Source organism: Siphateles boraxobius, unplaced genomic scaffold (assembly GCF_051911475.1).
Source record: "Siphateles boraxobius isolate OS27281-9 unplaced genomic scaffold, OSU_SipBor_1 15, whole genome shotgun sequence".
Classification (NCBI taxonomy): domain Eukaryota; kingdom Metazoa; phylum Chordata; class Actinopteri; order Cypriniformes; family Leuciscidae; genus Siphateles; species Siphateles boraxobius.
The window spans coordinates 2,596,934-2,614,737 of NW_027508755.1; the positions used below are offsets into that span (position 1 = coordinate 2,596,934).

Consider the following 17,804-nt stretch of genomic DNA (forward strand, 5'->3'; position numbering starts at 1 on the left):
ATTAATACACAAAACTACTATTTTCCACTTTAAAGGTTAATACATTAATCACATCTCTATCTCAACAGACAAACAAAACCACACTGCAAGTTATGAATTTGTTTAATAGTTACATACCAGCAAATGTCATTATAAATAAAGTTATAAAACATGGCTGTAAATATTGCAGGAAGACATATCATGTAATAATTCAATCACATGGACTTTAAAGAACCTGCTGTACTGCAGACCTGTGCATGAACCGTACAGTTCACTGACAATATACTTCAGTTCAACAAAAAACTGCGGTTGTGATAAGCGACACGACCCGTGGTAATGAGTTCTGCAAGATAAAGCTCCAGGATCGACAAAGGACTCTCTGTGTAAGCTAACTCAACCATGAATCACACAACTCATCTAATTACTCGTGTTTCAAAAAACGTGTTATGGCCAGATACATGTAAACATTATGTGTAACATAATGTGAGGGTGCAGACATACGCTTTTATCCCATACAGTCCCCACAACAGCAACACTCACATCCGATTCTGTTAATGCATGTATTCAAATCTCCCTGTGTGTAAATAAAAACAATAGCAAAGCTACAATTACCACCATGTAGTGTAGCACGTACTGATCTTTGCGTGTCTAACAAAGAATTATGAAACATTTGTCAAATTATGTCTTAAATGACATTTTGTATAGAAATGTGTAGGCACTGAGAAATATGCCCCATGGGGGCAGAAATATTATAAGACTAAGAGTGCGTGTAATGAGATGTGACCTCATTTTCACTCTCTTCATTTGCCACATAACATGTGATAACCATTCAATTTGAACTTAATTACCATTTTTTATGCATATTGCGCTATTTGTGTCAGGCACAAAGGTAATATAGTCTTTCAGCTATTTCAACATTGATCCACGATAAACCTTAACTAGAAAAGTTTTATTGCATTATTACAAGAGACTCTTTCTTCATACCACAGGCTGTTTTTTATATTTCTGGTTGATTTTGAGTTGATTTAGGCCAAGGGTGTTCAATCCTGCTCCATTTCCCTAATTAAACATACCTGAAGTAGCTTAAATCAGTTGGGATCACTAGAAACTTCCGGACAGGTGTTTTCAGGTGTATCCTGATCTTTCGATAGAAACAGTTTCGTGTTAGTGGCCCCTAAGTTAATAACTAATGATCTTTCCAACAGAAGTGAATCAATCAAAACTAACTTTAGCTGGATAATAACTTTATTCTAGAGCTGCTGTAAAGCCAAAACAATCTCTGTTACTGTAATTTCCTATTTTCACTGTAAAGCTGCTTTGAAACAATCTACATTGCGCTATATAAATGAAAGTGACTTGACTTTTGGTGCAAAAGGTTTTTAGGATCCTTGTTAGCACGCCCGCCTCCCATGCCAGAGACGCCGGTTCGAAAACCGCTTGAATTGGGTCGAGTAAGACCGGTTACATTGGTGAGAGTCCAAGAGCAGGATTGACCACTCTAAGGGTCTGTTTACACGATACCGTTTTCAACTAAAAACGTAAAACCTTTTATGCGTTTTGGCCATTCGTTTACACGTCAGCCAGTGCCTGAAACGCAAACTTTTGAAAACGGGTTTCAAAGTGCAAGTTTTTGAAAATGGTCTGCATGTAAACAACAAAAACATGAATCTCTGAAGACGGTGACATCATGCACATGCGTATTACGTGTTCAGTCTACAGTGTTTCATCGCCATCTAGTGGCCTGGCAGCAGAATACAGCGTTTTTAGCCGTTTTCCGTGTGAATGGGGATCGTTTTGAAAATAGTGTCGTCTATACGCGGAAAACTCATAGTAAAAACTTCTCATTAATAAGCATATCATTGTCATGTAAACGCACCCTTAGTTTAGGCTTCTGTTTCTTTAGCATATCTGCTACATTGTTTCTTCATTGGCCAAATGTTGACAAAGTAACTTTTCCCATCTTTAAAGAAAAAAAATGGTACAATGGTTCTGTAAACTCTTACCAATTCTTCAACTTTAAACATTCATTGAGGTAAAAACAGACTGTAATGGAAGAACTTCACAACTCAGTGTCTTCTATACAACCTGGCTCCTCAATGGCCTCCAGTCGGCACTGGCATGCCTCTATGATCTTCTTTCGGGGTCCCAACGGGATGTGAATGCTCTTGAGGTCGGCATCGGAGCACAGCAACAAGGCATCCAGGTCGATCTTTTCTCTTTTGAAGATGGGAATGAACTCGTTCATGTTCTGTGTGGCCAGGAACACTTCCAGTGGGCTTGTTTCCCGCTCGTCATCGTCATCCAGTCCAAGCTCAACCTCGTCCCAAGGCAGCTCTTGCACGTTCCTCTCTTGCAAGCTATGGGCGCTACCAATGCTATCGTCATCTAAACTGGGTGCGCGACGCATTCGACTGCGAAGGCGCACATTATCGACCCGATCGCTGCCTGCAAGACTGCCTTCATCTCTTCTACCAATGCCAAAAAGACCACCGCTAACATAGTTTCGCCGGAAAACCATGGTTCCCAAACCGGGACGGTTAAAGAGCGAGTCGTGTCCCGAGTCGGTGCTGATCTCTGAGTAGTCCACATCTTGACCATGCAGGTCGGGTTCACTGATGGCACGTGAGACGGCATCGTCGCTGTCGTTGGGGAACATGTCACGTATGTTGCGACGAGACCGGTCCTTAGGGTTGACGTACGTGCCCTGCTTCAGAAACATGACGTCGTTGCCTAGTTGCAGGCCGGACAGAGAGCGGACACTCTTCCTGCCGTCTTCGTAAATCTTGAATGTCCCGTCCCCTTGCTTCTTCTTGTCAAGCTTCCTCTGGATTTTAGTTTTGCCCCTGGCTGTGGCATGGAGAGTAGCCTAGAGCGAAAAAGTTGGCAAAAGGGTTAAAAATCTACTTCATTGACTGTGGCTTGTAACTAACATCAAATATTCATAGTCCCCCTGTAGTCAATAATCTTATCCCTTAAAACTCATCTTTGATCACCAAAATGACATATTTAAACGTTTTTTCCTGAGAAAAAAAAATCTTAATGCCTTCAAATAGCTTGAATGTAACTCTACACCCTTCCCTCATTTAGTATGTGCGGTTTTATGAATATGCAAATTAGCCCAACACACTGAGGTAAACGGTGCACAATGGTGTTGCTCTTTACAACGTCGGAAAAATAACGGCAATTAATATGATTAGTCTTTTCTTTGACTATATTATCAAACAGCTAATAATGTGTTGCAAATGTTACACAAACCATGTTCCCGTTCGCATCTCAGAGTCTTTAGAAACGCTTTGAACAACTCAGAACGTCAGTGGAGAAAGACATAGTTCATCATAACATATACATCATACACCCATATTGCTAAATCTACCCGATTTTTCATATCAACAGAACAATATACCAGGATAACCTAGCTTCTCTCTAGACTCCCCTGCTAGTTCACTGTTAATGATATGCAAAAGCCCACCAGCACGTTGATCTGATTGGTTACAAGGTAGTTTGTGACGTCAGAGACACCAGCGATTTCAAACCGTGTTTTTGAGACTGTCTTTGGTTCTCTGCAGTTTTGAGGAGAAAATACTCAGCAATGCTGTCGACTTATGAATTTACACATGGTTTGTTTGAAAGCATATTAAAAACACTGCATAGACATATAAACAACATTAAAAACTAAAGACTTTGAGATCTTCCCTCCCGGTACTTCTAGATGTTTTTGTTTTGGTAAAAGTAAAACCGAATGTTTGCGTTAAACCGAAAGCTACGGCTTTTTACACAATTCATTCAGCTTATGTTTCAGGCTGATAAATACATATTGCCTGAGATAAACTGAGTGTCTGAATTACGTCATTAAATCAAATTAAGCTGGCGTTGTTGTCTAATAGCATTGCATATTCATAAATGTGACAGAATAGGTCAATTCGATGAATACTCTATGTAGAAATCACATGATCTGTTTCACTGGGTTTCAGCCAATGGCACATTGGTTACAAGGTAGTTTGTGACGTCAGAAACACCAGCGATTTCAAACCGTGTTTTTGAGACTGTCTTTGGTTCACTGCAGTTTTAAGGAGAAAATACTCAGCAATGCTGTCGACTTGAATCACTTCTTAAAGCACATTAAAAACTCCACATAGACGTATAAACATTAAAAACTTCATTTGATTGATTGACTTGATTGATCATCACAGGGGGACTCTTTAAGTATTGAAAATCGATAGCCTAGAGCGACAAAGTTTGCAAAAGGGTAAAAATCTGCTTCTGTGACTAGCTATTATCAATAACTATCGAAGAGCAATCTGAGAGTCTCTGACCTGGGAGTATGGCACGTTAGTGGCAGTGTTGAAGTGGTGTAACTTGCGACTCAAGGTGCTGCTGGCGTAGCTGGAGAAGCTCATGGCGTCCGAGACTGATGCTTCGTTGGTCTCTCTCTGAAACTTGCGCTCCATACGCCGCCGGTGCTTCTGCTGCAGTTTAACACACTCCTTGATGCGCCGTTCGGCATCACGGAAAGCCCGGTCCTTCAGTTTGCTCACCAGCTTGGGGTTGAGGGCCGTCTGCTTGGCAGCGATGGAGTCCAGATAGCGCACACTATCCATGTGGTTCTTGGTGGCGGCCATATCCAAAGGCGTGTGGTAATCGTTGTCCAGGCACCACACATTGGCACCAAACGACACCAGGAAGGACAGGCAGTTGAGATGGCCCTTGGAGGCGGCCAGGTGGAGTGGCGTGTTCCCCCATATGTCACACTTGTCTGGGTTCCCCCTGAAAGTAGAGCAGTGATAGAGATCCATATCAGGTGTGGCATTTAACCGTGACCTTTATGAAACTAGTAATCCTGTTACTGGAGATCTACCTTCCTGCCAAGTTCAGCTCCAACCCTGATCAAGCACAACTGAACCAGATAATTAAGATCTTCGGGAGCGCTTGATAATTACAGACAGGTGTGTGGGATCTGAACTCTGCTGGATAGTTAGATCTCCAGGAACAGGATTGGGCACCAATGACCTTATAATATAGGTTATGTACAGGGCTTGAAATTACCTTTTCCAGTCACCGGACAATTTGGCTACTTAATTTTTAAGTTACCGGCCATTCAGAACTTCTACTAGCCAAAAAAAAAAAAAAAAAGTAATGAACCAGATTAACTACGTCACAGCTTATATCTACAGTCAAACCAAAATTTATTGAGACGACTTCAACATTTCTCACATTATCACAGTTTATTCACTATAGTTTAGAAAATGTTAATAAAATATGTCAAGAACTCTCCTTCTGTTAGACTGTCTCACAGATGAATTTATTTTGAATATCTGTCAGCTGTTAAATTTAACTACACAATTAGATAATACCAGTTTAGATCAACCAATTACCAAGCAATGCTTCATTCTGTTCAGTCTGTGGTGTAAAAAGGTCAAATTAGCAATTAAAGAAAAAACAATTCAGCAAAACATGGTCAGGTCAAAGTGTCGGAATAATTTTTGCTCCTAAATTTGTATAAATGTTACTTAAAGTGAAGAACTTTTGGGTATAATATCACAGTTTACTTTATTTTGCTCTCCTCATTTACACAAATTAACTATAGTGTCCTGCACACAATAGTAAAAAGAATATCAAAAATTATATCTGGCGTCTGAATAATATTTGGTTTGACCGTAGGTTATATAATCTGAGTTATATTTCATACATTACATGGCAACATAATTCACACATTTTAATGTGTTAGGTGAAACTGGATAAGGCTGTCATTGTCATATACCCCAAGAATAGCTGAGACCACACTGGCAATCCCATCATTTTTTGATTATGTTTTCAGCACTGGCTCGTCATCCATGAATCCCAGTAAATGCATTGGTCTATGAAACCGAAACAACCTGCTCAGCACATTTGGCATCTAAAATCATCAAATGTCATAAAATGGCAAACAGGTGTGTTATATAACGCAACACAATCTCATAAAGCAAATCTTAGTATGTTTTCTTATATAAGCCAGTAATCTTCTCCGCTAATGTCGACCCAGAGCACTGGATCTGTAATACGATCTCCTGCCTGAATAAGAGTAACTCACTAGGTGTCTCCTTACGAGGCAGAATGATAGTTGCTCAGGTGATGTCACACTAAATTCCTGCATAACCACACAGGTCTGATCAACAAACAAGCTGATTTCTGAATTAATGTCACAGCGTGCCATACGTTGACTGCTAGAAACTACATACTATTCACTATTGATTCCAGAAAATGCATTTTAACCACACAATTATTCAAATCTGGTTGAAATATTGACAACCACATACAGAGTACGACTGTATAAAAAGATAAGGTCTCAATTTGATGTGATCACACATTTCCATTAACATAGGTCGGCATGGATGTAATAAGTACTTGCTATACGATTCACTTTGCATTACGACTCGATACAATCGGATGCATTACGATATGATAATTGGATTGCTTGATCCTAAACTCAGATTGAAACTTTTTTTTGCTTTACATTTGGGCTGTAAAACTCCTCTGCACTTAAAAATGCTGGTTTTAGAGTTTGAGTCGTTGTATTTCTTCCTCTTTAACTGCGTTTTTGAAAATTATACGAATGAAGCACACAAATACATTTTGAATATATTATTTTAATAAAGTATCAATGCAACATAGTGAAAACTCAAATCATCATAATATAATATAATACCATAATATATGATTTGTGGAGGCCTAATTTTTACAATGCAGTAAAACTGTATCTCTCTGTTTTCTACACCTAGTGCTGGCTGAGCCTCATTAATATTTAATGGCTGACAGGTGAAGCCTTGCAGTGATGCATTATGGATGAGAAAAGCTGCAAGGTTTTCACAGTTAGCAACGGCAGCTGTGCGCTGTACTGGGTCAAGCCAGAATTCGGATTATGACCCGCTAACCTGCTTGACCTTGATTTTCTGCATGCCAAAACGTCTATCACTTATTTTATCACATACATGTATTGTCCTATAAAATAATAGACCCCTATAGATATCCAAAACAATCAGACATGTACTCTTATGTGAGTTATGAACTGTCAGTTTCACCCCACTAATACTGTCAGATAATACGATGTATGACTGTCAGAACATTGTAAACGTACTGGAACTATTGCATAATATGCTATATCTTAGGATCACTCATAAATGTCATTACTATTTTTACCATAATTGTACTGTCCCTATTTATTAGCAACTTCTGATGGCATGAATCTTTATGAGTCACACTGTGTTCTCACGTACTGTAATGCACTAACGACCTTTTTTTCTGGGCATTATCGTGGGAATTCACGCTTCAGGGATCCATGCGGTGCTGTGACTTAATCACTACAGAGAAGAATCACACAAATGAATGGATTAACTACTGAAGCCCTATGTGTACATGGGCATAAGTTGGCTCTAATACAGAAATGTGATGCTTGCATAGCTTTATGTGGAGATCACAGTGGCTTTCAGCGGTCAAAGAGTCCGATTATCCATTCAGGACGGGGAGAACTTCTGACAATTAAGAGCTTTTATAAAGGGCCACTAGCAAACCAGGTCAGCTCTAATGAAAGCTTTTGTGTGTTTTGCTTTTATCTGCCTTCTATCGGCACTAACAGAGTGGCCTTCATCAAATCATGTAGAATTGTTAATGCATCCTTAGTGATAAAACAACTCAAATGACACTGCAAACAAATAAGGGCCACAAAGAAGTAGCATGCAAGGGCAGTATATCCGTCTTAAGGTGCATTCAAGGTATACATTTTTAATCAGCCCATACATTAACAGGGAATCGAACCTATGACCTTGGTGTTGCTAATGGCATGCTCTTCCAGTCGAGCTACAGGAACTCAAAAACTTGAGGAAAAAAACAACAACAAATAAATACCAGTGCAAAAACGGATCACTAGAACAACAGGAACTTAAAAACATCAAAAACTGCACAAAAAAAAAAATGCTAGTAAAAAACAGATTCCCAGCTGAAAAAAAAGAAAAAAAAATACCAATACAAAAACAGATCATTAGAGCTACAGGAACTCAAAAACACGAAACCGGCAGAAAATACCTCTATCTGACTCTTAAACCTGGCGTTTGTTGATGTAATCAAATTGTGTTGAGATTCAGTTTTACATCATGTTTTAGACTTGAATAAAACCACTTAGTTTATATGTAACCAGAAGTACGTTTTGTGTGGGTAACTGTAACACTTTGCAATAAGGTTAATTAGTTAACATTAGTTAATGTATTAACTAACATGAACTAACCATAAGTAATACATTTGTAACAGTATTTATTAATATTTTTTAACATCAGTTAATAAAAATACAGCTGCTCATTGTGTTCATTAGTTCACAGTGCATCAACTATGCTAACAAGATAATATCAAAGTATTAGTAAATCTTGAAATTCACAATGATTAATAAATGCTGTATAAGTGCAGTTCATTATTACTTAATGCTAACTAATGCAGTTCATTAATGTTAACAAATAAACCTTGCTGTAAAGTGAATCTGCCTAACCATGTATGGTGTCATGTTAATTTGGCCTCAGTAATGGCTTCTGTAAACTGAAATGTTACATAAAACCACCATAAACATCACGACGAGTACAGATTTAAGGAAGTAGATTACAGATTGAGAAATGCACACCCAGTTCGCTCAATAAAAGCATCAAGCGAACAATGTGAAGAATCATATTATGTGATGATAATAGTATGACTGTGGCCAATAATGCAAGCACGCAAACATGCGGGTTAAAGGCTGAAGTTAGAGCAAATCCAGCTCGTGAATGCGACTGTAAACGCGGGGCATGACGCGCAGGCTTACCCTCTCGCGACGATCATCCGCAGCGCGTCTAGGTTGCCGTGGTACGCGGCCCAAAGCGTGGGCGTCATGCCATCCTCGTCCGGCGCGTTGAGGTCCTTGCGCGTCGCTTCCTTCAGCAGGTCGAGGTAGCCATCCCGAGCTGCCTTGTGGTATTTGTCATTCATGGTGATCTCGAACCTCAGCCTCCATCACTCTTCCTCGCGCGCGCTGTGCTTCAGGACTGAACCCGTGTTGCGCGCTCGAGACGCGCGGAGTTTCCAAGGACACGTCGGACGCGCGCGCGCTGCTCGTGAAGGTGTGGCTTTGGATCAGTCCTCGCAAAAAATGCAATCTTTCCCTCATTTGGGGATTCAAAATAATACATTATATGATGACAGAAAGACTTTCGGTAACACTTTATTTTTATGGTCCCTTAGCTTTGAACATTCTGTTGACTTTGTAACTTTGCATTTACATGCCAATTAACTCTCATTAGAGTATTAGTCTGCTTAATATCTGCTAAATCTTTATTGTGATGCTCCTCCATCAGACATTATATTGACTATAAGAAACTTTGCAAGTGCATGTCAACTTATTCTAACCCAAACCCTACCAGTTACTCTACTAATACTCTAATGAGAGTTAATAAACATGAAGGTGCGACGCTACTTATAGTCAACGGAATGTGTTAAAGGGACCATCTAAATAAAGTTAACCAGACTTTCTTGCAAAAAAAACCCCCCTACTCCCAAAACATACACACATATATTCATAAGCCACATTAAGCAAAAATATTATGTTGTTTAATAGATTATTAGTGTAATTAAAGTGGCCCCCAAAACGTAAGAAGTGCAAATGTTGCATCAAACCACGTGATATCTGCAAAAATATGCTAGTTGTATCATGTTTTAGTTTAAACTGCCTTCTCTCTTCTGCGCCATTTTTTGCAATGACTAGTTTTAGTGATTTTTGGTGGACACATGAAGTCTAGTTCATCATAATATTTATTTTATATTAGCCTATAATATTTTGGGGCGTGGCTTCGGCTCTTTCCTCACAAAAACAATCTTTCTCCCATCTTGAGATTCAAAATAAAACATTATCTGATAAAAGAAAGCTTACGGCTCTCAAAACATACACACATATTCATAAACAGCATTAAGCAAAACTATTATGCTGTTTAAGTCAAGTTAAGTCACCTTTATTTATATAGTGCTTTCTACAATATAGAATGTTTCAAAGAAGCTTTGCAGAGATAAGAGGAAAATAATGCAACAAAGTTTGTTTCCAGAAGGAAAATCCAGCATGTTTAAAAGTTAAAAACTGCCTTTTCTCGTCCGAGCCATTTTTGCAATGACTAGTTTTAGTCTAGTTTTAGTCTAGTTTTAGACATCATGGACACATGAAGTTCATCATAATATTCATCAAGAATATCCTTAACTATTAACATGATCCACTAATGTTTGACAATCACAGTGAGTTTAAATGCTTTATCAATTATATTTCAATATATATGAACCCACTTTTCAGGACACACAAACAAACATTTTGCGCACACAAAAAAAGGTTTGAAATATATATGTATTTTATATTTCAAACTTTTTTTGTGTTTAAAATGGGTTCATGCTTTTGCTTTGATATTTTATTATGAAAATATTGTTTTCATATCTTTAATTCGTAGCTTTAGCGACCAAATATTCACTGAATATTCATGTTTTAACATGAAATACTGATGCACATTAAATTAGACGTCATTTTCTTCATTTTAATGTTGTTCTAGTTCTATTAAATGTAAGGGATTATTATTATATAACCTCTGTGAGTTACTACCAGGCATTGGCACCTGAATTAATACTTGCATAATGTTATTTATGGGAGTTATATATGCATGGCATTTATTTCACGATGTCCCATTACTGTGGCATTATCATACACAGCTCCACTGATGTTTGAAGATTTATTATTTCATTTCACATTGTATCCTAGATGTTCCTTTTTTTCTAATAATTTGTGTACTGTTTGTTGTCTCTGACAGGTTACATGTCCTTCAGCGTTACTACAGTAAATCTTTGTGTCGGGTAGTGAATATATATATATAACCATGAAGTGGGACGCTCCTCAGAAGGCCAGGGGTTTCTACTCGTGGTAAGTGAAGGACACTAAAATAATAACTTTTGTTAAACTACTCTCTTGTAAATGCTTTTTTTTTGAATGCATGCAAATTCAATTAATTTTTCTGCCAAATAATCTTTAGCTTTTGCATTGTAAAAAAAGCTACAAAGTAAGCTAAAAAGTACAATCAACTTGGATGTTTAAGTCCTTTCAACTTAAAATACAATAATCTGACTTAAATAAAATTGAGTTGAATCTTTTAAAAAATGTGAAAATTGCAAACTTGTTTTGATGAGTTAAAGCAATGTAAAACCGGTAACACTTTACAGTAAGGTTAATTTGTTAACATTATTTAATGTATTAACTAACATGAACTAACAATGAGCAAAAAGCATTTGAAAATTAACTATTAATTATTATTCAATTTGTTGAAATTAACATTAACTAAGATTAATAAATGCTGTAGAAGTATTGTTCATTTATCATTGTTAGTTAATGTTAACTAATGAACCTTATTGTAAAGTGTTACTGTAATTTCCTATAATCACTGTAAAGCTGCTTTGAAACAATCTATACTGTTAAAAGCGCTATATAAATGAAGGTGACTTGACCGCAAAAACATGCTCATATCATTTGTTTACAGTGTGAACAATGTTTACTCTTGAAATGCTTACGGATCTACTAAAATTGTTAAGTCGCTTAGAATAAAAGTGCCTGTTAAATGATTAAATGTGAATATATAAATACCCACTACCTAAGCATGAATAATAACACTGCTTTAAATATTGCTGCATATTGTTAACATTAATAAGCGCCATTAATGCATAGCACTCATAGGTCACAAAAGAAACAATGGCTTAAATAATCTCAAATTGTGCAACGCACTCAGACATTTACAATGCAATTGGGTGAGGCTCAATATCGCAAGGATCCCGAAAAGCCGAGTAAATAAAGGCTTAATATTTTGAAAACAGATACGGCTGAGGTAAATAAAAGTGTGATATTTGTTGATGACTCAGAGCTGAGGGTGTCTGATCAGAACTTCACGTTTCCTCCGTCACCAAACACACTGAGAGAGTGGAGGTAGTACAGGTACCGCTCTTGTTAAACACTGTTATCACAATAGCTGAGGTTCATTGGCTGGCCCTGGTCCAGTGCAAGCAAAGGTGAAATCTCTTTTCCAATATTGTCAAGTCAGATTTGAGGATGCAGGTCTCCTTCAGATGAGGGACCGACGCAGGACTAGACGTAAGCGGAAGAGAGGGGAGGAGATCGGTTAGACGCGGGTTCGAGTATATATACAGCTCGAGGAAGCTAGACTTCTTCTAATTATTTGGCTTGACGACTGGTCTTCACATGCGAATACTCCAGAAGACTCAACTGCAACTTGTGTTTTCTTGTGGACAGCTCTTCTAACTCAATCAACATGACGACCAAGGAAGACCTTGAAGCCATCGAGAACCAGATATCCACCATCCAGGTTAGGACCAATGATCGGGATTTTTACAGTAAAAATGCTACGGTGAAAAACTGTTAATTGTCTAACAGAAAGTTTCCGTACTATATATACGGTGAACAACTGTGATAGATCTAACCGTACATTTAATGTAATTTTTACGGAAAAATATCATTAAATGTACAGTTTTCGGAAGTGAAAAAGAAAAAGTCATTGTACAATTTACAGTAAAAAGAAAACGTACAATTTCCTGCGTTACACTTCACTTTTGATGTATTTTTGTTGAAATTAACTTCTAATAGTTTTTTTCTAATCAGTTGTGTACATTAGGGTTTTATCTTACATGTAATGTCGTTAAATTATTGTTTATTCCATGATGTTGTTTAGTGTTTGTGTGAATGACACTGTGCAGTTTCTATATTAGTATTAACTTTCTCAGCGTGTGGAAAAGCTGCTTGTGATGAGCTTTGATTGATCATGTGATTCGCATCACCGCTGTGATTGGTGGTTGTCAGTGTAAAACAGATATTAGTACTTCAATGGATGTGTAAATTAATATTATGAAATACGTTTTTTTACTGTAAATTTAAGTCTGTAAAACCTAAAATGTTGCTACCGTATTTTTTACGGTAAATTTCTGACAGCCGTTTTTTTTTACTGTAAATTTAACGGGATTTTTTTTTACAGTGCCATGGAGAGACGTCACTTTACCACACCGGGCCGGTTCTTGCCCATGACAGGTTAAAATCAGTAGAGAAGGGGCGAAACTGGGGATGGCTTCTGACTGGGTTCCTCGCCCTTAATATCCTACTCCTGGGAATCGCCATCGTGAGCGGAAGTGTCTTCAACCAGATCCAGATCTCTTCTTCTCATCTTCTGATTTTCCTCATCTTACTCGTCATCCTCACCACCGTATGGATGGTTTACTACAGACTCCACACTTCTCGGGTGTATCGAGCAGTGCTGTATAAAGACAGTCATGCTGGACCGGTTTGGCTGAGAGGTAAGACTTCATTCGTACCATCAAATCGGCTTCTGAATGAATCAAATTCAATTGAATCAAATATTTCAGAAAGTTATCAGATCAGTTGATATTTCACTGGTTTTGTCCGTCCTTCTGTTAGACTGTCTCACACATGACTTATGTTGAATATCTGTCAGCTGTTAAATTTAACTAGACAATTAGATAATACCAGTTTAGGTTAAGCGATTACCAAGCAATGCTTCAGTCTGTTCAGTCTGTGGTGTAAAAAGGTCGAATTAAAGAAAAAACACTTCAGCAAAACATGGTCAGCTCAAAGTGTCTGAATAATATTTGGTCCCAAATTTGTATAAATGTTACTGGTAGTCACTGTATGAAGAATTTTTGGGTATAATATGTCGCAGTTTACTTTATTTTGCTCTCCTCACCTACATAAATGAACTATAGTGTCCTGCATCCACTAGTAAAAAAAAAATCACAAATATTATATCTGGTGTCTGAATACTTTTTTGGTTTGACTGTATATTCTCAAGTGCTTATATTGTGCTTGTGTGTTCATCAGCTGGACTGGTTCTGTTTGGCTTCTGCAGTGTAATCATGGATATTTTCAAGATCATTTATTACGCGGGTCGAATCCACTGCGATTCGCCTGTGAAGATCGCCTTCCCTGCTGTGCAAACTCTGTTTGTCATTGTCCAGGTATGAAGAACTGTTCCTGCTCTTTTAGGTTATTCATTCTTATGTTTATAGATCATTTAAATATACTCTCTTCCATATTCCAGACATACGTCCTCTGGATCCACGCAAAAGACTGCATACAGATAAAGCAAAACATCACACGGTGAGTCCTTGCACTGACCACAAATTACTTGTAGGATTTACTTGATAAAACAATTTGCACTAACACATTTATAAACATACATTTTACTGATGTTCTGTGTAACCTGTAATTATCAAGTAAAACATACTTACTATTGAACTTAACATTCATTTGACATTTAAATGAAGTAATTAAGTTAATATAACTTAATTATATTTAAAACATTTCATTTCACATATAGAATTAAGTAACATCTACTTAACTAACAAAATTTACTTTTTACTCAAACAATATAACACTGAATTGTACAATGAAGGTACAATTCGATAGATAGTTTTTGAGTATCAACCTTATTAATTATTCATGCCCCAGTGCATGATGGGAAGTATTACAAAAAGTTGAGTAGGTTTTACTTAATTTTATATCGTTGATATTTGCGCTTTAATTTCTACAAGCTTGAATTGAGTACTAATATAGGTTACTCGATTAGATTAGATTTACTTTTTTATTACTATTATTATTAACTAACTTTTTCATGTAGAAATTACATTCGTTTTTTTCCGTAGCATTTACTTCACCAAAGAATAATTTTTATCAGTGTGGTTTCAAGATAAAGTTTGGGTTGTTATATGGTTTAGTCATTTTATTTCCTTGTCTGTTGCCATCGTTACCTCATCATGTAGTCAGGAAGGGAAATTAATGGGAAATTCTGACAAATGATCACACCCTTTCAGACCCGTGAAGGAAACGATCTGTTTGTTACCGACACTTCAAGGCAAGCCCATTGACTGTAGACTTGTGTGAAGCAATGAGCACACATTTTTTTAAAGTTAGCTCAAGGAAATGTTTGGTTTTGATAGGAAACCTATACTCTTGTATGCTTCTATTGAAGAGGGACGCTTAAACATACATACGCGTACAGTAGTGTTACTGTATAGTAATATTTATTCTCTCTCTTGTTGTAGATGTGGCCTGATGTTGACCTTGTCTACGAACCTCATTGTGTGGATGATGGCTGTGACAGAAGAGTCGCTCCATCAAACAGGGGCTCCAACTGACCCTTCGTCCAACGAGTCCTCAAACAACGGCCACAGCTTCAACGTCACCATACAAGGTGCTTGACATCAGCAAATGCACACTTGCGTAGTTATGTGCTATTATTAGAAAGAGCATCCAAAGTACACGGTAAAAAAAAAAAACGGTTAAATTTACGGTAAAAAAAAAAACGGCTGCCAGAAATTTAACGTAAAAAAATACGGTAGCAACATTTTAGGTTTTTACAGACTTAACTTAAATTCACAGAAAAAAAAAGTATTGCATTATCTGATATAATGTTAATTTACAGATCTATTGAAGTACTAATATCTGTTTTGTACCATTGTAATACACTGACAACCACCAATCACAGCGGTGATGAGAGTCACATGATCAATCAAAGCTCATCACAAGCAGCTTTTCACACGCTGAGAGAGTTAATACTAATATATAGAAGCTGCACAGTGTCATTTACACAAACACTGAACACCATCATGGAATAAACATTAATTTAACGACATTACATGTAACATAAAACCCTAATGTACACAACTGATTAGAAAAAACTATGAAGAAACATAATTATTTCAACAAAAATACATCAAACGTGAAGTGTCACGCAGGAAATTTTGCGAATGTCAATTTACGTTTTTTCACTGTTAATCAAACAATGACTTGTTCTTTTTCACTTCTAACAATGGTATTTTACTGTAAAACGTATGGTTAGATTATCACAGTTATTGACCGTATATATTTCTGTTAACCAATTAACAGTTTTTCACCGTAGCATTTTTACAGTCTTTTACCGTTAAAATCACGATCATTTCAGTTTCATCACAGGCTTCCAAGCAATTCTCAATCAAATCTCATTCATTGCCCAGACATCAACTTAGTGTCGGCCCAGATCCGGCATATGCATGAAATCCACACGGCCCAGATGTGGCCCGGATCTGGGCCTGACTGTCTGATTGATATGCTTAATTTGTCTAAACGTAGAGCATCCTTTTGACGTTCTCTGTTTTCTTGCTTTTTCAGGCCGCGCTGAAGACGGCAAATGCCAGTGCAGCCATGGCATGTGTGATGTTTTCGAGAATGGCTTTTACTACCTGTACCCCTTCAACATCGAGTACAGCCTCTTCGCCTCCGCTATTGTCTACGTCATGTGGAAGAACGTGGGCCGCAAGATGGATGAACACCACAGTCACAAGCTGCGCTTCAGCCCGTGGGACGTCCTTGTCGGGCCAGTGGCGGGTCTGATCATCCTAGTGGCGGGTCTGGTGACATTCGTGGTTTACGAGGTGGACGTGGCCGAAGGAGACCCGAAAAAGACGGAGAGAGCGTTAATAATGCATTATATAATGAACACAGTCACCATCCTTCTCATGTCCATCGCATGCCTAATCGGTTGTGTGATTTTCCGCATGGATAAGAGGGAGCAAGTGTCGGGGAAGAACCCAACGAGGAGTCTGGATGTTGGGCTACTTGTAGGAGCGTCTTTAGGACAGTTCCTCATCTGTTACTTCATTATCGTCGCGGTTCTGGCGTCAGGTGTTATGGGGAACACGAACGGGCTCAACCTGGCCTGCGCTGTCCTTACCGTGATACAGCTAAGTCTACAGAACGCCTTCCTCATCAAGGGCCTCCACCGGGAGCCGTTTAAGGAGACGGAGACCAGCACCGTCTTCGCAAACGTCATGGCCGTGAGAGAGAGAGACCCGGAGAGGAGGAGCAGCTCGATCGTCCCGGGTCACACACTACCCATCCCGCTGGGGATCCTTCAGGGTCAACTCCCCTGGAAGAGGAGGGTCCTTAAGGAGATCTGCGCATTCCTGTTGTTCTGCAACGTCATTGTGAGTATCTGACCCTTCATACTTTTTATTGAGTTAGGGGGTGTACACATGTTTATTCTTTAAAGTCCCACTGAAGTGTCTTGGATTGTTTGATGTGGAAACAGGAAGCAAAGGCGGGACATATTAAATGGCTCCTCCCCCTTTTCAAACAGCCAATAGCGTTTGGTTTCCCTCGAACTTGACAGCATCATGGAAGCGAATCCGAGCGCTGATGATATGTTGGATGGGGGGGATACACATTTTTTCATTCTTTTACATCATAATTTATTTGTTACACAAAGCTTAAATTTAGGACCTGTTTACACCTGGGATTAAGATGTGTTTTGGTCGATGGGATCACAAGCAGGATGACATTAAATACAGGTGTAGCGAAACAGGGTCTAAAGCGGTTTGAGCTTGTCCTCTTTCGACCACTTCCAGAGGGAGTTGAAAACAAATTGATGGCTGTACTCTATTTTTGTCTTATTTGCCTTAATTCTGACACGCTCTAAAGCCCTTGCGTTTTGTTCGTTCTGAATGCATCCTAGACTTAAAAAACATCAGTCCGATCAGTTTTATATTGTAACTCTGTACATTGCATGTGTGTTTTGTAGCTCTGGATCATGCCTGCCTTCGGAGCCCGGCCTCAGTTCGACAACACCGTCGGATCGGACGTTTACCAGTTTCAAACGTGGGCGGTTGTAATGAACATCGGGATGCCGTTCGGGATCTTCTACCGGCTGCACTCAGTGGCCAGTCTGTTTGAGGTGTGCCTCGCCTCGTAAACCAACCAAGCT

The 17,804-nt window shown here is 38.5% G+C and overlaps 2 protein-coding genes across 2 annotated transcripts; one reads left to right on the plus strand and one right to left on the minus strand.

Moving 5' to 3' along the window:
• Positions 1-84: 84 nt before the first annotated feature.
• ush1ga (Usher syndrome 1Ga (autosomal recessive)) lies at positions 85-9,091 on the minus strand. The gene is made up of 3 exons (XM_077230668.1): positions 8,795-9,091; positions 4,293-4,743; positions 85-2,845 (listed from the first exon to the last, which is right to left on the minus strand). The coding sequence occupies exons 1-3, from the start codon at positions 8,956-8,958 to the stop codon at positions 2,039-2,041; spliced, it is 1,422 nt and encodes a 473-aa protein (XP_077086783.1). The 5' UTR covers positions 8,959-9,091; the 3' UTR covers positions 85-2,038.
• Positions 9,003-17,792, plus strand: otop2 (otopetrin 2). Its single transcript, XM_077230666.1, has 9 exons — positions 9,003-9,089; positions 10,809-10,918; positions 12,293-12,365; positions 13,029-13,344; positions 13,886-14,022; positions 14,106-14,164; positions 15,109-15,257; positions 16,214-17,028; positions 17,622-17,792. Exons 2-9 carry the CDS (start codon positions 10,875-10,877, stop codon positions 17,790-17,792), a joined length of 1,764 nt encoding a protein of 587 aa, XP_077086781.1. The 5' UTR covers positions 9,003-9,089; positions 10,809-10,874.
• Positions 17,793-17,804: the final 12 nt, after the last annotated feature.